The sequence below is a fragment of the Miniopterus schreibersii genome (genome assembly GCF_964146895.1).
Source record: "Miniopterus schreibersii genome assembly, chromosome: 16".
NCBI lineage: Eukaryota > Metazoa > Chordata > Mammalia > Chiroptera > Miniopteridae > Miniopterus > Miniopterus schreibersii.
The window spans coordinates 21,250,927-21,278,218 of record NC_138116.1 but is presented as its reverse complement, the minus strand read 5'-3'; the positions used below and the strand labels follow the sequence as shown (position 1 = coordinate 21,278,218).

Below are 27,292 nucleotides of genomic sequence, written 5' to 3'. Positions count from 1 at the left end.
CACCTCAGACTGCGCAAATGGCTTATCCCTCTTTGTAGCATGGCGTCTGTCTCAGGAAAAAAGATGGTGTGAAATTCCATGGCAACAGTCCCAACATGTTGGAGATTTCTGCTAAAAGACTAGATGTGTTTCGGTGTGTAGTCTTCACTCTATCACTGTGTTTCCATAATCCTAGACTCCAAGCTGTGCCAGGTTCCTTATACCCATTATGAAAGAGGAGCTGCTTATTATATTCTTGAAATATCACACATCCTGTTGATTCTTCAGGGGACAAAAGAAAGAGAACCTGGAAGTAAGGATTAGTAGGAAAGAAAGCTAGGCAGAGCCAGCATTTCCGCCAGGTTACTGGGAAAGTCTTCACTGAAGACACCAACATTTGCACCCTAAGTAGTGAAACTAAGGCCCATCCCACCCACCTGAGATGCTTTTTGTCGCTATGACCATCATTTTCCCTGTGACTAATGGGTCTTCTGAATGATTTCCAAAGGCTGCACTTTTATTGTAGCATTCTGAGCCTTGATGGGGGCACATCCAGTCCAGAGAAAATTTATATGTGGGAACTCCACATTCTTAAATCTTAAAGTTGAGCCAGGTGGTACGTAGTGGTTACTACCACATAGGTAAACACTGCCTTCTGTAGGCACTTCTACTGACTAATGACCCCCACTCCCCCACCCTCTGCTGGGGGTAGCACAAGAGGGTGAAGGAGAATCTTAGCAAGATTCCCAGAGAAAAGGGCTGGGTCCGGACTCACACCTTCCCCTGGTGGACAGGGAAACCCTGTAGCAGCTTTAGGCAGCACATTTACCTTCTCAGCCCGAGTCTTTCTGGGCATGAGCCTAGTAGGTCTCTCTTCCTCATCTCCCTCCAACCCTCTTATCAGGCGGGGCTCCCACCAAATACCCAGGAGGCCACAACCTGAGAAACATCCAACCCCGTGAAAAGTTCCCTTGCAGCCGAGGTGACAGAATTGGGGTGAGGGTGGAAAAGGAAGAGAACTGGCTCCCCAAATGTTCTTTTTCATTATGTGAAGTGTGTCCTACTGGTAGAGAAGTAGAGAGAACTGTCTCCCCCGTTAACGTCCACGACAGTTATCAGGGGAAAAAATATTAATAAATCTACCAGTCTTTACATCCCTTAAGTCACTCTCCCAAAAAGATATGTGCCTTGGTACAGATAAGCTAGCTAATCTTCTGCTTTGTTACCTCTGAGCCGTTCCTGACTCAGCTTCTGACTTTGTCAGTGACAAAACTTCTCACCTTTTAAATGCAGCACGTATCATTTTGCTAGGAGGCCCATTCTCACTGTGGCCCAGATATAAAATGACCTCAGATTTCTTTTTGACCTCAGACATTTCTTTTGCAAAGAAAAAAATTTAAAAACACAAAATTTCACTCAGTTGAAACACTGTATTATTTACAAAGCTCACATCAGCATAAAGTTTTCCCAAACAGCCTCTGTATCACTCTTCTTGTTCTCCTTTGCTCAGTGTGAGGTTTAGAATGTTTTACGGGGAAAAGCACTTTTTATATATAGAGTGTCCTCCAAAAATGTATACACACACTTTGAATAATTATAAGGCAGTGTTTATTAAAATACATTTCATTTTCAAAATTGAGCTATCAGCTGTTAGAGTGTGTATACATTTATTTGAGGACACCCTGTATATCCCAGGGCGAGCAGTAAGACCATAATGGAAATGTTAAATCTTTTAAAGTTCTAACTTTTAAAGTGTATCCCACTGGGAGCAGGTATCTTGATCTCTAGTGGAGATATGGAAACTGAGGGACACTCAAGATTTGAGCCTTCAGATATGTCCAAGTTCTTTCACAAAGACTCTATATTAGGAGTTCGTGAGTTCAAGAAGAGTAAAAAACGAGATGAAAGTTTTGTCCTAGAACATAGCATCAGGCTGTGCAGAAGAAGAGAGGTATACAATGATATCTCTCTCTTATGTTTTTATTGAATTTATTGGATTGAGACTGGCTAATAAAATTATATAGGTGTTAGGCATACAATTCCATAATACACCATCTGTATGTTGTATTGTGTGTTCACCACCCAAAGTAAAGTCTCCTTCTGTCACCATTTATTCCCCCTTTACCCTCCTCTACCTTCCCCCACACCCCTTTCCCTCGGGTAATCACCACACTGTTGTCTGTGTCTGTGGCACAGTGATATCTATGGCTTATCTTTTAAAGAACTGGTAACTATTTTTGTGCCTAGACAGAAAGTATAGTTCAGAGAGACTGTATAGGCAGAGCTCAGAAAAGCAGAATAGTTGGGTATTTAAGTGCCTATAAAGAGGACAATTGTGACCTGAAACCAAAGGCTAGACCTGGACCACCCTAGGAAAAAGACTCTGTCCTCTAAGACTAAAGGACTGGACAGTTCTGAGAATGATCAGTGAACCCAGAGTTGGGGACTGCTGCCTCTAAGGACTACGGACTCAAAAGAGGTGTCGGCCTTAAACTTGCGCGAGCTCATAACACAAGACTGTATGTCTGTTTATCCAAGCTGTATATAGTCTGTACTCCGCCTGCCATCAATATGATAGACGAATCTTTGTACTTGGAAGAAAATGAATGCAAGTTTCCTTTAAATATCATAATAGTGGATATTGTTATTTGAAACTAGAATGTTGATATTTTGATTAAAAAATGTAAGGTCATAATGATATCTACCCCCCAAGAATGTTGTGAGGTTTTATGTAATTTTGTCTATGGGGTAATGTTACTTTTTTTTTGAGGGGCGGGGGAATTATGTTGGATGGTTGCAAATTTTTCACTAGACGTGCCGTATCTGGATTTAAACACATGGAAAGTGTTCAAGGATCATACTAGGACCATAATAGTAATTCAGTTGCCAATGGAGGCAACCGATCTCTAACACACAGTTTCTTTCATGTTGTTTTAATGCATAAGAGTAAAGGATATGTTGAGCCAATGTGAGTTAACCACATGCTACAGGTACTTCACGGCATTGCAGCCAGGGAAGTAGAATAGCTTTGCTGCCTCACCGACCTATGAGCCCTCAGCCAGTAATCCCCCAAGCACTGAAGAGGTTCTCCAAATGGTCCTCGCTGTCCATCTCCCACTGACCCACCCTGGAGAGCCATCCCATAACGCCTCTCCCAAGCCCATGCCCTGCATCTCTGGGGCCTAGCTCCTATTCTCAATGCAAGTGCAGCTTTGCTTCTTCCTCTCCTATAAAGACGGAGAGCATTTTCACATTAGGAAAATGGGGCAGCCTTAAAAATGACTGATCCCATTGCCAATGACTCATTTGTACAAGGACTCTTCCAGGTTAGCAGACAAGGCCCTTTTCGGTGGACCTGCTTCTGTGGGTTCGCAGAAACCAAATTACTGTGGGTTGCAAAGAATTAGCAGGTCATTTGAAAAGCAGACATCCCTTCACCCAGACTGTGGTTTTACATGCTCAGGTTCTCAGTCTGTGAGCTTTGGTGAAGGATCATTTTGGCGGCTGGAAAAACCATAGCTTATTTTTAATTTCTGGTTGCCAAAGCTACCACATGTGTGGTCTGTGGATGACCCTTGTCTGCAGAATGACAGGAGAGGGAGGGAATGTGGTTTGGGGCTCTGGGTGGCCTTTCCACCAGGAGCGAGGGAGGAAGACTTTGCCGAGCGGTTTTGACACAACCTGTGCTCACAGCATTCTCATCTGGGTTTCTCAGAAACACCCTCCCTGCCCAGTAGTGACCTTCCCCTCTTGACTTCTCCTGAGTTTTCCCTGGAGCCCAACCTTTTGGAGCTCTGTAAGGTGCCCTACTCTTCATAAAGCATTTAGAGCCAGCTTCTGAAATGTAGCGATGCTAACCTTGCCAGAACCGTAATGAGTGCCTCCTCGCATCCAAAACAACCCTGCTGATAGTTTTCAAGGTTTCTTTATCATGTTTGATTTTTACACTGAAAAAAAATAAAAAAAAAAAATACTGGTGTGTTTAAAATTAGTCACTGTGCATGCCTATCATTTGTAGTTGCTGCTGTCAGAAAATGGAAGGGTTTAATTTTGCCTCTAGGAGTATTTCCTAATTTAGCCCCTCTGGCTATTGCTTAAAGTCCAAGTACCAAGACAAAAGGAATTATCTACCAACATAAAGCATCCCACCAGACACCTTGCCGAGCATGCCACTGGTATCCTGCTGCTGGCCTGCGTCCCCATGGTGAGGTTCTGGTTCCACTGGTCCTTAATTCACTAAGGGAACCCAAGGAGTTTGTAGCCTGGACCTGACAGGATCAATACACTGAGCACAGTGTCTCCCAATTAATTCCAAGACACTACTCTGCCCTCCCTCCCAGTAGGGATTCTTCCTAAAAGATAGGCAAGTCCTGACTTCATCTCTTGGGTCTCAGAAACATCCATGTTGGGAAACTCAAGTTGCAATTGCTGAACCACATTTAAACATAGTCTTTAGACACCTGGAGGCCCACACCTAAGGTGCTGGGAAAGCGCCTAGAAAAATGGCATAGGGATTGTACAGGTTTCTTCCTATCTTGATGCCTTCTGTTGTCTCTTAGAAAACATCAGAAGAGAGTCTGAGAGGTGGCCTGGCCTTCCGCTCATCCCCATCCAAAACACATTCCCTTTCCCGTCTCTGCGGAAGAGGCAGGAGGAAGACACTTCTGAGGTTCAGAATTAGCAAACGTGGGGCCAGGTTAGTGGCAGCTTTCACTGGCTTTACCTTCAAGCACCATCTCCCTCCCTTCAGCACCACCAGACTGTTTTGAGGATCTCCAGCAGGTTTTCCAGTCTCACTGCCAAGGGCAAGGAGAGAGGATTGGCATTGCAGCCCGTCTTTGTATTGTAACATTAAACACATTAAAAAATGGCCTCGCGGTAGCTGATTCTCAGCCGTGGAGAGAATAGTGGGCGGGCATCTCCATCCACACCCCCTTCTCAAAGCAGCTCAGGGAGAAATGAGAGAGCAATGAGTAGCAGAGAGATCCACCGCCGGCTGGTGCTGGGGTTGCAGCTGAGTGGACTTCCAGCCTGAGGACAGTTTCCTAATTCTCAGGAACTAATTTGATGATTTAGGGCGGTGGGCCCGGCAGTGGCGGCCACCCCACACCTGCGCCCTCTTCCTCCCCCTTCACTCAGCACAACCAGGCCATTCACACAGGCTGTGGTGCCCAAACCTCCACCTGCAGGCAACTGCCACCCAAGGGCAAGCAGAGGGATAAGAACTTCTCTGTCATCCCTGCGTCCCACCTCCTAGCATCCAGAGTTCGAGGAATAGTGGAGGTGAGAGCTCTGGGAAGGCCAGGAAAGCTGAGGGACGGTGGAGGAGTGCATGGGGCCCAGGACACCAGTTCTGGCTGCAGAGCATTCCTGGGTCAGACAGTTGTTTGCATAAAAGCCAAAAGCCACTGCACCTGGGGTGGGGAGGCCCTCTGGGGAGGTACTCCCTGGCTTGGGGGAGAGGGGGGAAGGAAGGTGTCATGGAAAGTCCCTGAAGGACACGGGGTGTTGAATTTGCTGTGGTTTTGTTTTTAACTCTGCCTTGACCTGTGAAATAGGCAGCTGCCTCCCTTCCCCCCAATTAACAGACCTTCCCCCAGAATAACGTGAACATACCCAAGGAAAGAGCATTGCAGTGGAAAGAATGGAGGTTAGAGGGTGATGTAAGCTGCCCCCCTTCCCCGGGACTGAGGGGGCAGGAAGCCCCAGAACAGCCTTTCCCATCACCTCCCCTCCCCCCTCAGCCCTCTGGCCCCCTAGCCCAGAAGAGCTACCTAGTCACATAAACCACAGCCCTGGGGTGGCTGATGGATGGGAACTAGGGGGGCAGATGCCACCTCCTCCCCCAGGCTCATCCTTCCACTGCTTAATCCCCATGCCACCCCCACCCCCACTGGAATTACATTCTCAGCACCTCCACCTCCCTCTCACTCACAGGCCCTAACTGCCCTCCCTAGTCCTGTGTGTGTTGGGGGAGAGCAGGCAGAGTCCATGACTCCAGAAAAGCTCTGAAGGCTCAGTAAAGCGAACGACTGCCTGGTGCAGGCTCCAGCTGGTTTGGGCTCCTGGGTTCCCATCCCAGCCCTGCCACTCTCTCGGTACCCTGGGCACTTTGCTTTCCCTCTTTGGGCCCTGATATTTTTCCCTGTTGTGGGACCTTTGAAGTTCCTTCCAGCTGGGACTCAGCCTGGTCTCAGCCCCATGGCTCCAGCCAGGCCTTTTCTCTACCTCCAGAAACAAGAACAGCAGAGGAGGTCCCTTCCCTCTCCCTTCTCTCCCCACTCAGGTGGTGCGCTGGAGCAGGGTGGCTGTGATTTTCCCAGGTGGTCGCTTTTTTTTAACCGTTGGATGAAATTCCAGTCCTGGTCCACAGGAGTGCAGGGAACGGGGAGGCGACCGTGGGAGGCTCTGAACATGGGCAGTGAGGCTGGGTCTGAACGCTCGGCCTCTGTCCTCTCTCAGGATCTCCTCTTATTCTGCGTGAACCCAGACACCAGATTCCCGGGTGGGGGTGCCTGAGAGAGGAAAGCTGAGGCCCGGCCAAGGAGGGAAGGGGTGCGGTGCGGTGCGAGGTGGGAGTTGAGGGGGGTGTGAGGGGAGGGGCAGCTGCACTTCTGAGAAACAGCTCGGCGTCTCAGCAGCCCGCAGCCTAACCCCCTCTGCCTGCGGCTTCACAGCTCGCTCCTTCTGCCGCCCACGCCGCTCGGGGCCTCTCCGGGGGTCGGCAGCCCCCGCGGAGGCGGCGGCGGCTGGGGCGGAGCGGCAGCTCGCGGGACAGCCGAGTGGAACCCGTAGGGCGATGGAAAATGAATGGGGGCGTGGAGCGCGTAACACCCAGTAGTGAAAACCCACCCCCAACTCGGGGTCCCAAGCACTGGACCTCGGCCCGCCCACGTGTCCCCGGGCCCCCCCGGCCCCCCCCCCCCCATGTTCTCTCCCATCGCACCCGGGGCAGGATCCAGAAGTGAAACTGCGCGAGGTCACAGCCCAGCGCCGGCGCTGCGCCCCGCCCCGCCCTTCCGGGCACTGCAGCCCTGCAGGATCTCCCAGCGCTCGGGCGACTGCAGGGAGGAAGCTGGGGGAGGGGAAGGGGAAGGGCCCCGCGGGACAGTCTGCAGAGCGCAGCCTTCCCTCCCGGGGGTGCCCGCTGGTAACCACGAGTGGAAACCTCGAGAGGCGCCGACCTCACGCCGGGAGAGGAGGGAACAGCGCTTGCACTTCCCTCCACGGCCGCTGGGTGTCACTGCAGCCGCGCGGCTGAGCCGGCCCGGGCGCGGTGGGGAGGCGCGGGCGCGGGCGCGGGCGCGGGTCCCTGGGAGTGCGGGCACCTGAGCGCGCTGCGCCCGCGAGGTGTTGCCTGGCCTTCGCTGCCCGACGCCCCACGATGCTTGGATGCGGCGCTCAGGCTTCCCAACGTCGCCCTGGTCTCTGGAGGCTGCCACCCAGCCCACCGACTCGCAATAAACAAACTAACCCCCTGGCCCCGCGACCCATGGGCGCATTGCTGTGGCGCCACGGGGGCCTCCTCTCGCCGGCCCGGGGACCGACAGCGCTGAGCGCCGGGCACCGCTCCCCGCCACCCAAGCGCGCCCCTGGCGAAGCAGACGGGCCTTCCAGTCGCAGAGACTGAGGTGGCTCTGCCGAGCTGGTGCCTGCAGCCCCCCACAGCCCAGTGCCCTGGGTGGCATCCACCGCGTGCAGGCCGGGTTGTTCCAGAGGGAGAGGGGGCGGAAGGGCGGGCACGGGTGCGGATCGCATTCCGCACGTGCTTTGGTGCCAGGGAGACTGGGGATGGGTGCCACGGTGCATCCTCACTCCCACTCCAGGCTCGCCTGACTCAGGTCATTCCCTACTCACCCAGCCCGTCCTCCCCACCTCCCAGCTCACCCCTTAGATGCGTGGGACGGGGCGGCTCAGTTTGGGAGAAGGTAACCGAAAGGGGGGAACCTGTATGGGGACTGATGGGTGTAAGAGGGCTCTGCGTGAGCCAAGGCTGGGAGAAAGGAGCTTACGAGGAATGCTTTGGAGAACTGGGTTAGCCTGGTGGGAACACCCACTTCGTTTTTCTTTTTTTAAAATATATCTTTATTGATTTCAAGGAGAGGAAGGGAGAGGGAGGGAGAAACATCAGTGATGAGAGAGTCATTGATCCGCTGCAGCCCGCAACCTGAACCCCGATCTCCTGGATCCTAGGTCAACGCTTAACTGCTGAGCCACGCAGGGCTGGGCAGGAACGCCCACTTCTGCCCTCCCCTGGATCTAACTCAGGGCCCAGGTTGGGCAGGTAGGTGCAGTGGAACATACAAGTTGGCTGTGGCTCTGCGGGGGTGCAGGAGGCCCATTCCATCCCTGCGGAGAGCTTCCCCTCCAACTCCAAGGTCATAGGGCCCAGCTCCATTACAGGGATCCTAACAGGATCCATGTGTTAGCCCTAAAAGAATAGCATTGGCCTCCCAATCTCCCAAGATAAATCCATACCATGAAAACTTAGCTACAGCTAAACAGCCCCGGAGCCTAACAAAGAGAAACCTGTCCCTGACTTGGGCCAGATGCAACCCTGCAAGGGAGCACCAGAGGCCATCATAGTTCAAAGTGCATGGAATTGACTGGCAGACCTCGTTAGGGCCAGGTAGTGGACAACCCTTCTCAGCCCAGATAGTATCCCCACTTCCCGACACCCCTTCCTGTAGGAGATCCTAGGGGACCCCTAGGATCTCCCACTCCCTTGTGGCTCTAGACTCCAGTCTGCAACATCCAACTCCTCCAAGAGCCAACTCCCTCTTTTCCCCCTCTCTCCACCCTAGCTGGAAGCTAAGAGTCTGCTATCCTAAGAGGCCTCACTCTGGAGCCCCCAGAGCTGAGATTGTGACAGGAAAGCCAATGCCACAGACCCCGCCACTGTGCAAGCTGGGCCAACTCCTGACCTCTCTGGCTCCCCTTCACTGTCTGCTGGCCCAGATCAGTGGTTCAGTAGTGGAGGCCTTTTTTCCCAAATATACTGGGAAACCAAACTCCCAGATATAAAGGCAGTGCCCCCCCAATCCCACCCCAACCTGGCCCCCAACCCCTGCTGGAACCCTTGGACTCCAGGAAGCCGTTAAAAAACTGCTTATGTAGACAGTTCAAAAGAAAAGATAGTCTCTGGCCTTGGTCTCCCCTGTCTCCTTTCCTTCCCTCCTCCTTCCCCAGGAGGCACTGGGGCACAAGGAAGGAGCCAGGCATTGAACCCTCGGACCTACACAGGCTGCATAGATTTCATTGAACAGGATGTCTGGGGAGCAGGGAGAGTGTGAACTGTCCAGAGCTTTGTCTATCTGGATGCCCCACCCAAGGCATCCTGGAAAGGTGGGCTCCCCTATAATCATGCCCACCCATTCCCAGAGTCCAGAAAGTTGGCACCATCCTCCCTTCCTTCCACACTTGGGAAGCTGGGGTCTACATGTGTTGACCACTTAGGACCACCCCCCGGGATGTGGGCCCCGCATAACCTTCTCTCAAAGCCTGGGTTCTCTTCAGCATTATGGGAAATTTTCTTTTCCTAAGTCTTTATCTGATTTCTGGAGTGCCTTTAAATAAACACCTATAATTTTAAAAATCAAACTTAATAACTTAATATTGAAAAGGCACTATCTGTGGCACCAGCTTCTACCTTCTCCACAATGTCCCTGCCTCCCTTCCACCAGTCCAGATTTCTTCCGAACCACAAGCATCCACTATTTAGCACTTCAGCTACCCTTGGCAGTTCCTCCTGCTATCTGACCTCAGTGGGTCATGCTGCAGCCTCGTTAGTGGTAGAGCAGCAGCCTTCCCACATCCTCAGAGCTGGGGAATCTTGCCCTGGGTCCCTCTGCGAGCTGGCCCAGAGGGGCTCTTATCCCCACACTCAACTGCTGTTTCTCCTCCAAGAAGCCAGAGATCTCAGCCACTCACCAAGAATGTCCAACTGCCAATTTCCAGTACCCAGCTCAGGGCCAAGCCAGCTGCCACCTGTAGAGCCCCCTGGCAGCCCAGGTCCCTCATAGTGGCCAGCACTGAGAAGGGAGGCAGAAGAAAACAAAGGGCAGAGCAGGGAAGGGTTGTGTTCTATCACCAGCAAGATGGGCTGAGTCTCACCTCTGTCCCTAACTCCATCTATGACCTCTGGCAGATCACTCCCTGAGCCTCAGCTTCCCATTTATAATGTTATCTGTCTCATATACTCTGATTAGCTGGTTGACATGGAAGGGTTTTGTCTCTCATGCCCAGTGCCGCAGGTTGTGGACACTGGGTTGTTTTTATGTGGTTTAAATCTCTAGACATGCTTATGAGGTGACTCATTCTGACTACCTCACTCTCACCCCAGCTTGGACCCTAGCACCCACACCTTGGAAATGGCCCTGGGCATCCATGGCCAGCCACACAGCCAGCTCAGGCCCAAGGAGTAGCCAGTGATAGCACAGTTCTGAGAACCATGGGAGGTGGCAGGTGACAGGCAGCAGGTTGCACTGGTCCCTGCCTCCTCAAGGCATGCCAAAAAGAAACAAAATCCACACCCCTCTCACATCTGGGCTGCAGTAAGTTCTTCAGGGTAAATCCCTAGCAGGTTCCAGGCTGGAGGGTGGATGAGGCCTCTCTGCCTTCTATCTGACAGACCTGGCTGCCCAGCCTGGGATTAGCCATCACAAGTGGCTGCTGGGGCTGCCAAGCCTGGCCCAAGGGCTAGCTGTGGTGGCTGGTCCTTCTCAAGGTCACCTCAGGACAACCCCCCAGCCAGAGACCAGGGCTGCAGAGAAGGGAGAATCTCTCCAGGGGAGGACCCCCTTCTGGCCACTTGGAAGTCAGCCAGGCAGGAGCAGCAGAACAGTCCAGACCTGGTTCTCAGACCTGGGCTCAAATCCTGGCTCTCCCACGCACTGGGACTTGGGGCAGTTTTCCTCACTACGGAAAAGAGGATCCCACCCACCATCTTATGCCTAATCAAACCCCCATTATTTAGCTTCAATAAACATTTCAGAATGAATTTCTTAAACTTTTTCTTAAAAACACATAACCACAATACTATTTATCATCACACCTTAAAAAGTTAACCGTAATTCCTTAATACCACCAAATATCTCGTCGGAGTTCAAATTTCCCCCAATTGCTCATAAATGGTTTTTGTGTGTTTTTTGCAGTTAGCTAGTTTGGATTTGAATCAAATAAGGTCAACACATTATATTTGGTTGATAAATGTCTAAATTTCTTGAAATCTAGAGATTCCCCATCTTTTCTTGTAATATTTTTTGTTGTTGAAGCAGAAACTAGGTTATGTGTTCTTTAGTTTCCAGTCTGGATTTTGGTCATTGCATCTCCATGTGTCATCTCACATGTTCCTGTTCCCTGTATTTCCGATAAACTAGTCCAGAGATTTTCAACCTTTTTCATCTCATGGCACATAAACTAATTACTGAAATTCTGCAGCACACCAAAAAATATTTTTGCTGATCTGATAAAAAAAAAATAGGTATGATTTTGATTCATTTACACCAGGAGGCTATTGCTGTGTTGGCTGTTGTCATTTTTTTATCTGACAATCTAAGGGGAAAGAGGTCGGTGCTCCTGACTAAATAGTCAGGTATTGCATGTTTTAAAAATTCTTGCGGCACATCGGTTGAAAAGTGCTAAACTAGTCATTGAACCCAGGAGATCGGGTTTAGACTTCATTTTTTGGCAAAAATAATGTCTAGTCATGGTTCACGGGTCTGGAAGGCTTATCTCTTTGTGATTTGAAGACAGCAGCAGGTTCCTGTTGCCAATATAACAGCTAAAATTATTTAAAATTTTTCTCTGTTAATCCTCACCTAAGGATATTTTTTCCACTGATTTTGAGAGAGAGTGGAAGGGAGGGGGAAAGGGAGTGGGGGACAGAGAGAGAGAGAGAAGAGAAAAAAAAACACATGGATGTGGGAGAGACACAGTGATTGGTTGCCTCCTGTACCCACCCTGACAGGGGCCAGGGATCAAATCTGCAACCCAGGTACGTGCCCTGGACCGGGAATCGAACCTGAGACCCTTCAGTATGTGGGCCAGTGCTCTAACCACTGAGCAACACCTGCCAGGGCTTAAAACTTTTAAACAAGCCTTTAGACAAAAACATGCTGGCATGATCAGTGAGCAGAGACCTGACCCTGATGGGTCTATCTGGGTATAAGTGGAAGCAAAGGGGAGTAAGTAGATTTATATTTTGAAAAGATCATTCTGGATGTTGAAGGATAGGTTGGAGAGGGAAGCCAGACTCAGAGGGCTGAGTGCTGTGGGATTCCATCAAGGCTTTCCAGAAGGGGCAGAGCTATTAGGGACAGAAAGCAGATCTAGGGTTGGGGAGGAGGCAGAGGGGTTGACAGTTGGGGGAGGTAATGGAGCCGTTTTATGAGTTGGTGGTGGTGATGAACACATACCTGTGTGTTTGTCAGGACCAGTTAGCCCAGGACTTGCAGAGGGTGAGGATGGGTCTGACGCATCTCCAACGCCCAGGCCCTATTAGAGTTACCTCCATAGATTTAGGTCCTATCAGGAAATCTAACCGGGATGACTGTCCCCTGTCCACTCACTCATTTAACAAGCAATTATTGAGCACCCCCTATGGGTCGGGCTCCATGCTGGGCACTGAAGGCTCTCAGATGACCAAGAAACATCCAGGCTGGCCAATACATGGCATCTTTCCATCTGAAAAATTCACCAAGGCCTGGTGCCCCCCTCTCCTGCTCCCCTTCTCTACCCCAGCTAGCCAGGTCTTGCCAGACAGAACTCATAGGGGTATCCAAAAATACTCTTTATTGTCACTAATATAAAACAGAGCAGATCAACTGGCCTCTCAGTCTGTACAAAGTGTCGGGCATAAGACCACCTGGGCTGCCCCCATTTCTCCCATAATGCCTTGTCCCAGGGTAGTGCCCAGGAAGGAGCTCCATGAAGGGGAGAGGGCCAGCCCAAGTGCCTTCCCTTGAGAAGAAGGGCTGAGGGTGAACTGAGTGGGGGCACTTAGTGCCTCAGTGAGGCAAAGGAGCAGAGGAGAAAACTGGAGTGGGGAGAGCCCTCCAGTTATTCACGATGCTGTCCCCGCCCTATGAGCCGGGGGCTGAGACACATGCCTGCTTCTGCAGCCGTCAGAGGGCCACGCAGGTACAGCAGTGGCGCAGCAAGCAGGGCAGGATGCCGCGGTTCAGCTGGTGGAACTCCACGAGCTGCAGCAGGTCGGTGAAGCGAGTCTGGCCCTCGTCCATGCTGAAGTAGAGGCGGCCCTCCTCCTCGCTCTGCGGTACAGCCATGGGGGTGGGTGGTCAGGGAGGGGCACGTGCTTGAGGGGCCCCCTCCTGGGCCAGGGCTAAGATCCCCACTGCTTGTGCAGGGAGAAAGGAGAGAGCAGGGGACCCCAGACACACTGGGGACCGAGAGTGGAAGGCGCAGGGGACAGGCTGCTGGGAGCCTCCACTGCAGGAACCTAGGACTCTGGGAAGGGGGGGATTACTCACCGGCAGGATAAGATAATGCTTGACTTTCTGCAGGTGGCACAAAGACAGGACAAAGCCTTGTGGGTTTCGCTGACTATCCCGGACCAGGAACAGTCTGCCAAGGGACAGGGCCACATCAGCCGAGGACACATGGCTGCTGCCTTCACTCAGGGTCTCCCTTACCCCTGGGGCTGCTGGCCTGCCCAACCCTGCCTCTTACCCGTCTACAAGGCCTTGCTTCGAGATGAGCCGCTGACTCTCCTCACGGGAGATTCGTCCATGGAACCAGGGCTGGGTTCGGTGGATGGCTGGGGTGACAGAGAGACAGATAGGCAGTCACTCTGAGGAGGGGAACCCCCTGCTAACCACCACCCCGGATGCCCAGAGAAGCCCCCGCGCCCAGGAATGCTGGCCCTCGCGCACCTGCACTGAGGCTCGTGCCCGAGCACGGGGTGGGCAGGCTGAGACGGTGGCTTGTCCTCTTCTGCAGAGCAGAGGGGGACACAAAGGTTGTGGGTGTCAGGGTGTGGCTGGCATATCACCCTGCCCCTCAAGAATGTAGAGCCCCTTTCTGCATCTGGGGCCTCCCCTCACCCCTCCCTCTCTTCCTCCACTCCATGGAAACCCATATGGAGAGACGCTCCCCGGTTAAAACATGCAGGTGGGTGCAGGCCCCTCACCCTCCAGGCGTGGGCCTCCTCCAGGGCTGCACTCAGAGCCTCCCGGGGGTTCTCGATGATACGCCCGGCATGGCCGGAGAAGTCCATGGCCACCAGGGTGTTATCCGAGACACTCCTCTGCACGTGGGAAAGGATGGGGAGGGGAGAGGTCAGAACAGGACCCAAGTATCCCTGGAACAGGGTCTGGGTACCCACCCCAGCTAATGGCCCTGTGTATACTCACCAGGGGCGGAGACCCCACACAGGAAGGGCGCAGGTGGCGAGACTGTGCCTGCTGATAATTCTTATACAGCTGTACCCCATACTGGAGTGTGGAGAGAGAAAGACGGCCTGAGGCCAAGCTGTGATACCCCCAGACTAGGCCTCCCCAAGAGCAGGGCTGTATCTCTACCCTGGATAAGAAGCTTCCTGAAGCCAGAGCTGTGACTCCAGCCTTGGACCGGGGATTCTGAGAGCAAGGTTGTGATGTTCCCTCATTCTGGAGACCTCCTGAGGGCAGAGCTATCACTCCTCATCATGCTGGGGATCCCCCATGCTACTCCCAGGGCCTCACCTTGAAGAGACGGAAAGCAGACAACCAGCAGGTGCGGCTCTGCTCATCCTCACTGCAGAAGATGCGAAGCCCATTGTGGCCATTTCGAAGTTTGTTCGGCTGCAGGGAGAGCAAACTGGCTGATTTGATATCTGCCTTTAGGATCAGATGTCTGTCTCCCGTCTCCTTGGGGCAGGGACAGGGGGCAGGGAGGGGAGTCTGGGCGTCCCAGACGGTGCTCAGAGCCCCAGGTAGGATCCTGGGGACTGAGCAGTTCCTGATCCCTCCCAGGCCAGGCCCAGGTCCTCACCTTAATACAGAAGCCGAAGTCTGTGGGCATTCCGTACAGCTTGCGGCCCTGAGTTACCACGTACACGTTGGACTCATTCACATCTGCTACGTACTGCAGGTGCCTTGGATCCTGCTCAGAACAAGTGAGAATGACTTGGTACAGGAGACCCTACCCCCCCAATTACTACCCTACTAAGCCAGCTGAGGAGATATCAGGCCCAGAGACAGGCAGAGAAGTACCCCAGGTCACACAGCAAATAGAAGTAGAGGCAGGACTTGAATTCAGTTCACCTGCCTTTCCCACTGCTACCACCCGGGGACAGGTCAGCTGGGCAGGAAAGAGGAGCAGCTGAGGGTCTCAGGGCCCAAGGTGAGAAAGGTCCAGGAGTTCCAACAGGGAAGGGGCAACGCCTAGCAGGACCAGGATGGGGTTTCAGAGGGGCTGGGGCTGTCACCCTCAAGACCTCACCTTGGAGGTGCCCTTAGTGGAGTAATAGAGGCCAGACCGGCGCAGGAAGCAGAAGAAGCGTTTCCAAAGCTTTCGTCCTGACCCCCGCAGCTGCAGGAAACCCTGGATCTCCGGGAAGCTGCCTGCATTCAGGAAGTTCTGAGGCCAGAGGAGACCAGGAAGAGGGTGAGAGACCTAGAAGGAGCCTGACGGACAGACACACATGCGTGCACACACACATGCACCTTTCCAGGAGGTGCACCTTCCCAGGAGGTGGTGCTCCTCCACGTGCATTTATTGTCCCCACTCAGGCAGGGAGTGATTAGTCCACAGTCACTTAGGACTGCGCTGGGTTCTCTCCACCACACAGAGGGGAGGCACAAGGCTTAAGGGCCGAGAAGCAATGGGGACCCTGGGGAATCATGACTATGCTGTGAAATGGGAGTGTCTCCTCACCTGGATGAGGTCTTCATGGGATATGCCCATCTGTGCATCCAGACAGCTGGAGACCATCTTTTCTGGGAACAGAGAGTGCTGGGGCAGATAGGAGTCCAGAGTCAGGGACTGAGGGTCCAGGTTGGGGATCAGGGTGTCCCATTGCCCAGAGCCCCCCCCCACACACACACACACTCACTGGGGAGCTCTTGAACAGCTCATACTTGGCGAAGTTTTTCCGGAAGACGAAGCGGCTGTCTCCACCGATGGGCCAGGCAGCCTGCACTTCCACCACTGACTCATGGTCCTCCAAGCCCCGCTCTGGGGTGAAAGGCAAAAAGCAGGGTCAGTAGAGATCAGCCAGGCCTCAGGGATGAGGCACCTGCCTAGCCCAAGGTGTGAAGCATTGCCTCCTGGCCCAGGCAGCCCCCTGCACCCCAACTCACCCAGTGCTAGATAGGGGTGGCACTCCACCAGCCCCCAGTTCTCATCACTGAGGGCGTGAGCTCGCTGCACCAGCATTTCACACACGTAGTGCGCAGTGGCGCCTGCCGCCACCTCCACCGACCGGCAGGTCCCATCTTCACTATACACTTTTACTACCTGCACCCCAGGAATTGCAGATGACTTGAGGAAAAGCAAAGGGTAGTTCTTCCCCTTCCCCCACCTGCTATATCCTCAGGGACCCTTGACCAAAGTCTCCCACCTCCAAGAAGTGGTGTTATATCCACCCCAGTCCTATAGCGCTCCCGTATCCCTGCCTTCTCTTTCCCAGACAACTCACATGGGGGCAGCTGGCGTCTCGAGGGAGCAGCCCCCTTGCACTGCAGGGTCCCCCAATAATGGGGGTCTGTGAAGGAGGACTGCAGAGCTCAGGGAAAGGGTTGGGGATGGAGGGTAGAGAGGTTGTCCGCAGCTCCTCCTCTCGAAGTTTCCTGTGTGGAGTGGGGAAGAGTTGACTTCAAGCTTCTATTGTATTTCCCAAAGCTGACTGCACCCCACCCCCAGCCCTCCTCAGCTCCGTCACCCCATTGTACCTGCTGGTTGGAATGGACAGAGGCTGGGACCTCTTCACCTCCCCAGGAAGAGGGGAATCAGGAGGTGGGGGAGTCCCAGGAGGGGTCCCAGGGGCTGGGTACAGGTCTTCTGGGGAGCTGCTGTGATGAGGTGGAGACAGACCCAGCTCCATGGCATCTGAGGGAGAAGAGGGGGCTGAATGCAGCTGCTCTTGTGCCCTTGTCTTGGGGATACGGGCCAAGAGGACCAGATCTGACTTCACATAGCTGTCAGGTGCCCCTTGGAGTTTACCCAGCACCTCATTGCTCCCCCTCTAACTGGAGTTTCCCTGGAGCTTTTGGGGAAAGAAAGACTGAGCCCCTCCCTTTTTAAAAATGATTTTAGAGAGAGGGAGAGGTAGAGATAGAAACATCAATGATAAGAGATAGTCACTGATCGGCTGCCTCCTGCACACCCCGTACTGGGGATCGAGCCCGAAACCCCAGCACGTGCCCTGACCCGGAATCGAACTGCGATCTCCTGGATCATAGGTCAAAGCTCAACCACTGACCCAAGCTGGCCAGGCGAGAGTGAGCCCATTTTACAAAAGAGGACACTAAGTCCTGAGAAGGAAACATTCTTGCTCCCATCACAGGTGAGCCAGGGAGTAGAACCTAGTGTTGGGACTCCTAGTCCAACGCTCTTCCTTTAGCCCCAAGTTGCCCAGGGGAAGAGCTAAGAGGGTCACCCCACCACAAGCCGAAGTGCAACAACAGACTTCACAACCCACAGACTGTCTTGGGCTCAAGCTCCCAGTGTCAGGTCAAAAGGCCACCTCTCTGTCTCTGAGCGTGGGGCACTCGCTTCTCTGGGCTCCGCGCCGGGTTTTCCCAGTGCTTAGTTGCCAGACCTGGGTGCCAGAGCCTGTTGTGGCAACGCACGCCCCAGTGCTGAGTGACGCACAGGGGGGAGAAGGACAGGAATCAGGACAGCAGGAGGCTGGCTCAGCTGTGGTGACAGAGGGATAGCCTGGGGCCCTGGCCCCAGTAGCTTCCAAACCTGTGTGCCCTCCCCAGGCCCTTCCTCCTCCCCAACTTTCTTGAAGTTCTAATGCTAGAGCTACCTCTTCTGAGAAGCCTTCCTGAAATTTCCACATTAAGACCAAAAAGCTCCCAGGGCACCGTGCTGAGGCCTCTGAGCCAATAACTGTGCACCTGTTTTATCCACCCAATGGTCTGAAGACACACCGCTCTCCTAGGCAGGGCCAGGGTCTCCCCCACATCTTAGCACCCACGGGTGCTGCCTGGGAACCCAAGACAAGTAAGAAAAGGAGGAATGAGGCAAAGGTGCCCACTGGAGGTAGAGGTAGTGCAGGCCCCTCCTCCACAGGAACCAAAACCCCTTTGGCTGGTTGAGAACCTGAGAGAACTCATTAGTTCCAGCCCCCTGCTCACTCTCTGGATACTGGACGAACGTTGTTAGGCTGTCTCGGTCACCTGGGATTGAACCCCCAGGATTCGGCAGGCCCCTGACCCTTAAGTGAGAGAATGAGGGGATTTGGGGGACAGGTGAGTCAGGGCGGGGCGGGGCAGCACTGCCTGGGGTTCTCCATTCAATCTTGACTCATCTGCACAACTTCCTGGCTTAGAAGAAACACAAACAACTCTGCCTCTACCCAGCCCCCTCTACTCCCGCCCCCAACCTACCAGCTTGGGAGGAATGGGAGGCACAGGGCAGGGAACAAGGTGGGGGAGGAAAAGGGTGCAGGGCCTGAGGCTCCTTTGACATCATCTCCTTCCCCACTCCTGACCTACCCCCACTTCACCACTCCAGGTGGGACCTGTAATCTGTCCCCAGTTCAGTGGCTATCACCCAGCCCAGGAGCCCCCTCACCCAGGAAAGAGAGAAGAAAAGCCCAGCCTGGATTCAGAGGCCCATCTGGAGTAGAGCCAACCTCCCAGTGGTGCTCCTTGTTCACCCAAAGGAGCCTCAAAATGCTCCATCCCCTGTGTGGGGCCTCCCAGGCTTTCATTCTGCAGCTGCAGCCCACCTCTAGCATCCAGGACTCAGCCCCTAGAGACTTATCCACATCCCCACTGGGGGATGAGTGTCCTCCTCAAACATATTCTCCTGGTGTCCTGGCCAGAGGTGTACCCCAGGAGCAGGGCTGAAAAGTCAAGACACCTAGGGAGACAGGCAGACAAGGAAAGGCCCAGGAGAGAGCCAAGGAGGGGCCTCCGGGCCTAGCTGGAAGGGGAAGACACACCCACCATGGACCATCAACAGACACCAGTGTATCAACAACAGAACACAATGCCCCTCGTGCCTGTCTAATAGCAAACAGCCCAGGTAGCTTCATTCCAGGAAGGACTAGGGAGAGGGGCTGCAGGAGCCACCCCTCCAGGGAGGCCGAGACCAACAGTGGGGCGGTCTGGGTCCTCCCCCATCGCAGAGGGGAGAGAAATCAGGGCCCTGTTTGGAAGGGGAGAGGGAAAACTTAAATCAGATTAGAGTCTGGCCTCAGAAGGCGGGAGGACCGACTCCAGACTTGGGTTTGGTCTTCGGATCCCGCCACCCGGCCTTCCAGACCCTCCTAAGGCAGGAGCAGGGTGGCCGAGATGAGACGGGAGGACAGGGGTCCTCGCGGTGGGGCCTGGGCCGCCTACTTGCCAGGAGACCTAAAGTTTTCAAACCGGGGCCCTAGGAAATTCGCTTCTGTTTGAGAAACCGGACCCCCAAATCAACCCGACCCCTCGATGCTTCCAGGCCAGGCGGCGGCTTCCCCGACGCCTCCTCCGGCCCGCGGCTCCGGCCCCACCCTCCTTCCCGCCCTCCGCGCCACCTTGTTTACTTCCTGAATCTTGCCCCACCTGGCCGGCCCCCAGGTGCGGGGGGTGGCAGGGCCCAGGGTTTAGGGCCAATAGGAAACGAGGCCACCGTCGAGGCTGCCCAGGGCTGGGGGAAGGGCGGGCGGCGCGGAGGCCCCGGCTGGAGGCCCGGACGCGGCGGGAAGGCCCAGGTGTTGTCCGTGCTCCCCGCCCCGCCCCCCTCGGAATTGATTGTAGGGGGCAAGGCTTAACTTTCAGGGGTGCTCTTAGGGTGCAGGGTCCAGGTGAGGAGGCGGGAAACCCCTTTGTGACCCGGAGTTGGGGGAAACGACCAGGACCCTGAGGCCCCGCCCACTCCCTCGCTTAGGGAAGGAAAAAAAAAATACACCTAGGAGGGGGGGCAGCTCTTTTAAAGTTTAATTTGGGAAGAATGCTAGAGTGTCCGCCGAGTTAATCATTACCGGCTGCCTGCTTTCACGAAGGGCCCCCAGCGGGGTATCGGGGCGGGGAGAGCGGAGTCCCGGACGCGCCGATGCCCAGCGGGCACTCGGGCGGCTGCGGGCTGGGCCGCCTGCCCACGGCCGACAGGTGCACCCCCATCCCCGCCGTGCCGCGGTGGCCCATTCTCCAGCCCACTCAGGCCTGCGAGACCATGTCCCGCTCCCCACCCCCAAGGCCGCCCGCAAACGCGCGCTGTGCTGCAGACCCCGCAGCAGCCAGCCTTCCCACCCCCGAAGCCCACTTCGTCCTGAAGCCAGGAGGGCCCCCCCCCGGCCTGCTCTGCCCCCCACCTCCCCATCCTGAGCGCAGAGACACAACCCGTAGAGACGGAGCTCTAGCAATCTAGAGAATCCCTCTCTTTCACTGTCCTCCAAACAAATCGGAGGGTGCCCCCCACGCCGCCGTGGAGACGTCCGTCTTTGGTAAAGACTTGGGGAACCCCAAACTGGGGTAAAAGCAGGCAGCTCGCTCGGGGGTCGGACCCCGCTCCGAGCTCGCCTTCCGGGAATGGGGAGGGGCCAGTTTCAGCGGGAAAGTCACGTCCCCTGAAGGAAGGAACCTGAGATCCTACCTCCCGGTCCCCATCACCCGGTTAGTCGGGGGGTGGGGGGTGGGGGGTGGGTACAGACAGGGGAGGGCAGACCCGAGAGGGCGGGAAGTGAAGGGGAAGCCCGAGGGCAGGTGGTGGGGAGGGGGCGGGATGAGAAACTGGAGGAAAAGAAAAAGTGCGGCCGCGGGAGGAGCCCCGCAGGAGGCCGGATCTTTCCATATGGACCGCGGGCCTGCCGGGCTCCGCACCCCCAAAATAAAAGGCCCGCTTTGGTCCCTACCTGGACCTTGCGCGCTGGTACACCTGGCGGGCCGCGGGTCCGGGAGGGAGACGCTAGGCCCGTAACTACCTGTCCCCCTCCTGCCCCCGCCCTTGGCCTGACATCACTGGGCTGGGGGAGGGGAGCCGGTCGGCTGCCCAGCCGCTCACCTGGGCAGCCAGCCAGCCCCTGGCCCTGAGACGGGCACAGCCCGGGGCCCCGGGGCGTCGGGGGGGTGAGAGCAGGTTGTCATCTTGGGCCGATCTCGGTCCCCTTACCTGGAGAAGCCTCAGCGGGAGCAGCGGAACACGGGATCTAAAGTCCGGCTCAGTCTAGGGACCCTAGATACCTGGACTTGATTTCAGATCCACTCCCTCGGCTCTACAGGTAGTAGGAGGGTGTCCTGACTTTGGACGTAGAAGTGGGGGTGGGAGGAGAGTGAGCAGCCCTGTTGTGTACAAGCTCCAGGCCCAAGGAAACTAAAATTATCTCGTGCAGGTGGGGGCGGGGCCTGGGGCGGGGCCTGGGTGGAGGAAGCACCCAAGGGGCGGGGACTCCCTGAAACTCTACGCCGGCTGGGATTGTTTTTGCCCTTTTTAGCCTGGCAGCAGGTGCCAGGGAAGAAGCGGAGACAATCGAACTGAACGGCCTCGAGAGCGCAGATGTCTAGCCCTCACCGCCTGAGAGGGGGAGGCTGGGGCGGGAAAGTTAGGGGAAACGGCCCGCCCACTCTTCCCCAGGTCCCCCTCCCCAAACCTGGTCTGTTCATTGGCCCAGCTAGGGGGCTCTAGGTCCTACCCCCTGGGGCAAAGGGCACTCTGCAAAAGAGGGAAGCCAACCAAAGGGAAGGCCCCAACTAGGCCTGACCCTTGACCTCCAGCCGGTGTGGTCACCCAGGCAGCATCCTGGCCCCTCAGAGGCACCCAGGGTATGTCCTCTCTTCTAAGCAAAGTCCAGGGACTCATCTTCTCCTTCTGAGATTGAAGGGGTAAGTCAGGGTCTCTTGGTGGGAGGAGTGAACTAGGCAAAGCTCTTGGTGGGAGGAGTGATCGAGGCAAAGCTCTGGCCCCGTGCCAGGGGACTTCGTGAGAGTGCTCACCTTAGCTCTCTCCTTCAGCATTAGACAAACACTAGGGCTGGAGGAGGACCTGGGAAGCTGAGATCAAAGGCAGAGACAACCTCCCAGCCAGAAGTGGGTAATGGTTGGGTAAACAGACAATCCATAGGGTGATAAGAGGTCTGCCCTGGGAGACCTTGAGAAATGGTTCCAGCCTCAACTTTCTCCAAACTGGGTTTTCCTAGGAAAAACCAGTATGAGTGGACTAAGCAAGAAGTGGAGGAGGGACAAGGTCACCTGGGCCCTGGAGCAGCTTGTGCAAAGCACAATAGACAATTCCTTCACTAATTCCTTCATTCATTCAATATTTGTTAAGTACCTACTATATGCCAACCCCATGCTTGGTACTGGGGATTCAGTAGTGAGCAACAAAAACAAACCCCGCCCTTGTCCTTAAGCAGCCCAGTCAGGGAGACTGATGTTAATCAAAGGATCATACAAATAATAAGAAATGATAGGTGACAACTATGCTGGGAGAATGACTCACCCAGGGAGTTAGGTAAGACTTACTTCTCATGGAAGGGACAACTGAGCAGAGGGGAAGCTGTGTGGAGCAAGGAAATGGATGTGCAAGGTGTGGGGAAGGGCAAGTGCTTTGGACTCATCTGTGTTTTTCCAAGTGTGGCCTGTGACCTCCTGCCTCCAAATCTTCCTAGGCTTGTATGAAAAACAGATCCCTATGTTCCTCCCCACCTAATGAACCTGTCTCTGGGGCCAAGACCCAGGAATGTGTGGTATTGACAAGCCCTCAGGTGGTTGTTCTGTAAACCATGTTTAAGAGCCATCCATCCTGTCTGTCCAGATCTGCAGGAACTATGGGCAGAGGCCAGACCCTTCAGGGTCTATCTGGGCTTAAGTAGAGGCACAGAGGAGCAGGCAGATTTATATTTTGGAAAGATCACTCTGGATGTTGAAGGATAGGTTGGAGAGGGAAGCCAGACTCAGAGGGCTGAGAGCTGTAAGATTCTATTTATATGGATGTCTGGAGGGGGTGGAACTAGAGACAGAAAGCAGATCTCGGGGTGGGGAAGGGGGAGAGGAGTTGACAATAGGGGCACAGGGACTTGTGGGAGGTAATGGACTGTTGTGTATCTTGGTCCTGATGGTGGATATACAACTGTGTGTGTCAGGACTCACAGAAAGGTACACTCAAGAGGGTGAATTTTACTGTGCATAAATTGTATCTGAAATTTTTTTAAATAAAAAGAAACAACAAAAATAAATAAATTTATAGATTAATAAAACAGAATCAAGAGTCCAAATATAAACCCTTACATTTCTGGTCAATTGATTTTTTAAAAAGTTACCAAAACCATTCAATGTGGGAAAGGACAGACTTTTCAATACATGGTTCTGGGACAGTTGAATATCCTGACCTCACATAATGTACAAAAATTAATTCAAAATAGATCGACCTAAACATAAGAGCTAAAACTAAAAAATGTCTAGAAGAAACAATGGGAGAAAATCTCTATGACCTCGTATCTCAGGTACAACAGCAAAAGCACAAGTGACAAATGAAATATTGGTAAATTAGACTTCAAAATTTAAATTTTTTGCCCTTCAAAAGACACCACTAGGTCCCGCCAGTGTAGCTCAGTGATTGAGCATGGACCCATGAACCAGAAGGTCACAGATCCAATCCTCCCAGTCAGGGCTCTATCCTCAGTAGGGGTGTGCAGGAGGCAGCCAATAAATGTCTCTATTATGGATGTTTCTATCTCTCTCTCCATCTCCCTTCCTCTCTCTGAAATCAATAAAAACATTATATATATATATATATATATATACACACACACACACAATTCTTTTATATATATATAAGAAGACACCACTAAGAAAATTTTAAAAAACAACACAACTTGTCAAACACTGGGAGTAAATATTTGCAAATCGTATATCTGATTAGGAACTTTGTATCCAGTATATATAAAGAACTCTTACAAATCAATAATAGGCAAACAACCCAATTACAAATGGGCAAAATATTCTAGATGTTTTTCCAAATAAGATATATGAATGGCTAGTAAGCACATGTAAAGGTGCTCAACATTAGTTATTAGAGAAATACAAATTAAAACCAAAATGATATACCACCTCACACCCACCAGGATGGCTCTAATCAAAGGGACAGACAAGTGTTGACAAAGATACAGGAAAACAAATCCCATTGTTTCATATTGCTAGTGGGCATGTAAAATGGTACAGCCACTTTGAAAAAGTTTGGCAGTTTCTGAATAAGTTAAACATAAACTTATCATACAACCCAACAATTCTACTCCCAGGAATCTACCCAAGAGAAATGAAAATGCACATACAAACAAAGACACTTAACATGAACGTTCATAGCAGCATTAAAACAGCCAAAAACTGGAAACTCAAATGCCCATCAATTGGTATTGAATAGATAAACAAAAGGTGGCATATTCATACAATGGGATACTAAGCCACAAAAAGGCACAAACTACTGGTACATGTTACAGCATGGATGAACCTCAAAAACTTTATACTGAATGAAAGGAGCCAGAAGCAAAAGACCACATATTGTATCATTCCATTTAATATACGAAATGTCCAGAAAAGGCAAATTTATAGACAGAAAGCAGATGAGTGGTTGCCTAGGACTGGAGCTGAGAGCTGGATTGACTGCAAACAGGCAAGAGGAACCATTTGAGGTTGATGGAAATGTTCTGTAGCCATAGTTGCACAAATCTATAAATCATTGTTTTAAAATGAATGGTTTAAAGGTATGTAGAGTAGGTGACCTGTTAGTATACTATGGTGGGACTCCAGGGAGGGAAGAGGCAGCGAGACAGCCTCCATTTCTAGAGTAGCAAAATGGGAATAATGATGTCAGGCTGTAGTGAGGCTGGGATGACAGGATTTGCAGGAACTGGGTGCACGTGATAGGAACATAGAACCTAAGGAGTGAGAGTCCCAAAACTTCTGGTTCCCAAATGCAAGGGGAGAGGAGGTCACTGCCCCAGGCTGTATCAACAGTTTAGAGTTTAAGAGTCATAAATACTCGAGTGTGTGACTATGGGGTGATTTAAAATGCCATCCATGCCCCACCGCGCGTGGCTCAGCGGTTGAGCGTGGACCTAGGATCCAGGCCATCAGGGTTCCATTCCCAGTCAAGGCACATGCCAGGGTTACCGGCTGATCCCCAGTTGCAGGAGGCAGCCGATCAGTGACTCTCATCAGTTTCTAGCTCTCTCTCTCCCTCTCCTTTCCTCTCGCTGAAATCAATAAAAATATATTTAAATAAAATGCCATCCACATGTTAGAAAGAAATGGCAACTATTCCACACCATCAGTGGACCCCCAGCCCTGAGACCCCACTCTTCCTGGAAAGCGTCTTGCAGTTTAGGATATTTCATTAGATTAAATAAGGCCGTGAAGTCCAGCGGACACCAGGTGCAGGACAAGCGCGGGAGCTCGGAAGGTGGTCTGGACTCGTGCACCCAGCCCAGAGCCTTCTGACAAAGGGTAGGATCAAAACATAGCAGCAGCCGCCGCAGCCTGCAGGGGGCGCCCGGACGTAACGCGTGGCCCCGCCCCTTCACGTGCCCGCGGCGTCACGTAACACCCGGAAGCAGCGGCTGAAGCGGAGCCGGGCAGCAATGAGCGGGGACCTGGGGCCGACGTCTGCAGCGCCCCATCCTGGGGAGATCGAGCCGGGCAGCGGGGTCCGCATCGTGGTGGAGTACTGGTGAGCGGCTCCGGCCGGTGAGGTTCCGGTCCGGACGAGGGTGGGTCCACGGGCGGTCCCTAACCCGAAACCCCAGCGAACCCCAGGTATCGCCTCCCTAGTGAACCCTGCGGCTTCGAGGCGACCTACCTGGAGCTGGCGAGTGCCGTGAAGGAGCAGTATCCGGGCATCGAGATCGAGTCGCGCCTGGGGGGCACAGGTGAGGCCCGCGGAACACCTGCTGAGTCAGGGTTCTAAATCCCAGCCATACCGCTGTCTATCTCTGCCATTGGCTGCTTTAGTGACCAGCAGTATCTGGCACATAGTGAAATGTCCAGACAGCTTGACTCCCCTTCCACAGTTGAGGGGGGTCACAGATGAATCCTGTAGGGAAAACCCGGCGAGACTGCAGTATAGATTTGGAGGGGAGGGAGCCCTTCGTTGAATTCAAAGAAAGGACACACATTTGACACCTTCGGTAGGTTCCTGTGACTTGACCCAGGCTTGGGAAATGGCTTAGAGAACAAGTCTAATGGGGCCTGTGGAGGACATGAAGGAGCCTGTGCAGAGTATGAGTGTGGAGGACCTCCTGACTTTTGCCTGTTCTCAGTGTACAGTTCATTCATTGGTTTATTTAATACCAGGGGCCTTTGAGATCGAGATCAATGGACAGCTGGTGTTCTCCAAGCTGGAGAATGGGGGCTTCCCTTATGAGAAAGATGTGAGTATTTGCAATGTTGGGAGTGCCCCTGGTTCACCGTGCCTCTGCAGTGTATCATCCCATTCCGTATCTCTGCCCTCTAGCTCATTGAGGCCATCCGAAGAGCCAGTAATGGAGAACCCCTAGAAAAGATCACCAACAGCCGTCCTCCCTGCGTCATCCTGTGACTACATGGGATTCCGGGTTCCTGCTCTGTTCTGGGATCCAAGCGTTGGTCTCCCCTTTGGTCCTGCTGAGGGCTCCCCACTGCCTCTTTCCCCTCACTTAGCACCAGGTAGCTAAGAGACCCTAGCCTCCACTGTGCCCCTTTGGGTACAAGGAGGGAATAGAAACTTCTGTTGGCCTGGGGGGTGGGAGAGCCTCTCTATTGATACTACCACAGCTACCTTGTATACCCCTTCCCGGGATCAGTGTCCACAAAGGCCCTCGCTCCCAGCTCCAGCCTAGCCACGCCTATGAGGCCACTGTAGCTCTAATTTATTTTCTACTAGCCCCGGGCAATGTCAGCTATCGGCAATAAACTGGCACTACAAACACCTGTGCCAACTAGTGCGCATTATGTCCAGTCTGGGAGTGTGGGGGGAGGAGCAGGGGGTGCAGAGAGGCCAGCCCAGCCTTAATACCACCAGAGTGGCTGTGCTGGGTGGGTGGGCTTTTTCTGGATAGCTACTTCTGGTTCAATGATCTCTCATAGCCAAGGCAAGGAAAATTGAGTCACACAGTAGACACTGCCTCTTCTTTCCTCCCGTCCCCCACCTATAAGGAAGAAATTAGCCCATTATGGTGGGTGGGTGG

The 27,292-nt window shown here is 53.4% G+C and overlaps 2 protein-coding genes across 3 annotated transcripts; one reads left to right on the top strand and one right to left on the bottom strand.

The window, feature by feature from the left end:
• Positions 1-12,746: 12,746 nt before the first annotated feature.
• On the bottom strand, positions 12,747-21,449 carry GRB7 (growth factor receptor bound protein 7). Of its 2 annotated transcripts, none has more exons than XM_081115592.1 (15): positions 21,247-21,449; positions 16,872-17,028; positions 16,619-16,769; positions 16,281-16,437; positions 16,034-16,155; positions 15,856-15,933; positions 15,421-15,558; positions 14,971-15,081; positions 14,682-14,780; positions 14,352-14,432; positions 14,129-14,245; positions 13,872-13,932; positions 13,669-13,756; positions 13,470-13,563; positions 12,747-13,250 (listed from the first exon to the last, which is right to left on the bottom strand). In XM_081115592.1, the coding sequence occupies exons 2-15, from the start codon at positions 17,021-17,023 to the stop codon at positions 13,104-13,106; spliced, it is 1,596 nt and encodes a 531-aa protein (XP_080971718.1). In that variant the 5' UTR covers positions 17,024-17,028; positions 21,247-21,449; the 3' UTR covers positions 12,747-13,103. The 2 variants fall into 2 exon arrangements, with proteins under 2 accessions (XP_080971718.1, XP_080971719.1); XM_081115593.1 differs by lacking the exon at positions 21,247-21,449 and adding an exon at positions 20,990-21,019.
• On the top strand, positions 20,689-27,033 carry MIEN1 (migration and invasion enhancer 1). The gene is made up of 5 exons (XM_081115594.1): positions 20,689-20,750; positions 25,373-25,797; positions 25,899-25,996; positions 26,421-26,497; positions 26,581-27,033. Exons 2-5 carry the CDS (start codon positions 25,709-25,711, stop codon positions 26,662-26,664), a joined length of 348 nt encoding a protein of 115 aa, XP_080971720.1. The 5' UTR covers positions 20,689-20,750; positions 25,373-25,708; the 3' UTR covers positions 26,665-27,033.
• Positions 27,034-27,292: the final 259 nt, after the last annotated feature.

Excerpts from the sequence above, each read along its gene's own strand:
- GRB7 (XM_081115592.1), bottom strand. The coding sequence starts at position 17,023 with ATGGAGCTGGGTCTGTCTCCACCTCATCACAGCAGCTCCCCAGAAGAC. Across the intron at positions 16,438-16,618 it reads GAGACGCCAGCTGCCCCCAT|GTAGTAAAAGTGTATAGTGA; the intron begins GTGAGTTGTCTG and ends CCTGGGGTGCAG. Across the intron at positions 15,559-15,855 it reads CCCATGAAGACCTCATCCAG|AACTTCCTGAATGCAGGCAG; the intron begins GTGAGGAGACAC and ends CTCTGGCCTCAG.
- MIEN1 (XM_081115594.1), top strand. The coding sequence starts at position 25,709 with ATGAGCGGGGACCTGGGGCCGACGTCTGCAGCGCCCCATCCTGGGGAG. Across the intron at positions 25,798-25,898 it reads CGCATCGTGGTGGAGTACTG|TGAACCCTGCGGCTTCGAGG; the intron begins GTGAGCGGCTCC and ends TCGCCTCCCTAG. Across the intron at positions 25,997-26,420 it reads GTCGCGCCTGGGGGGCACAG|GGGCCTTTGAGATCGAGATC; the intron begins GTGAGGCCCGCG and ends ATTTAATACCAG.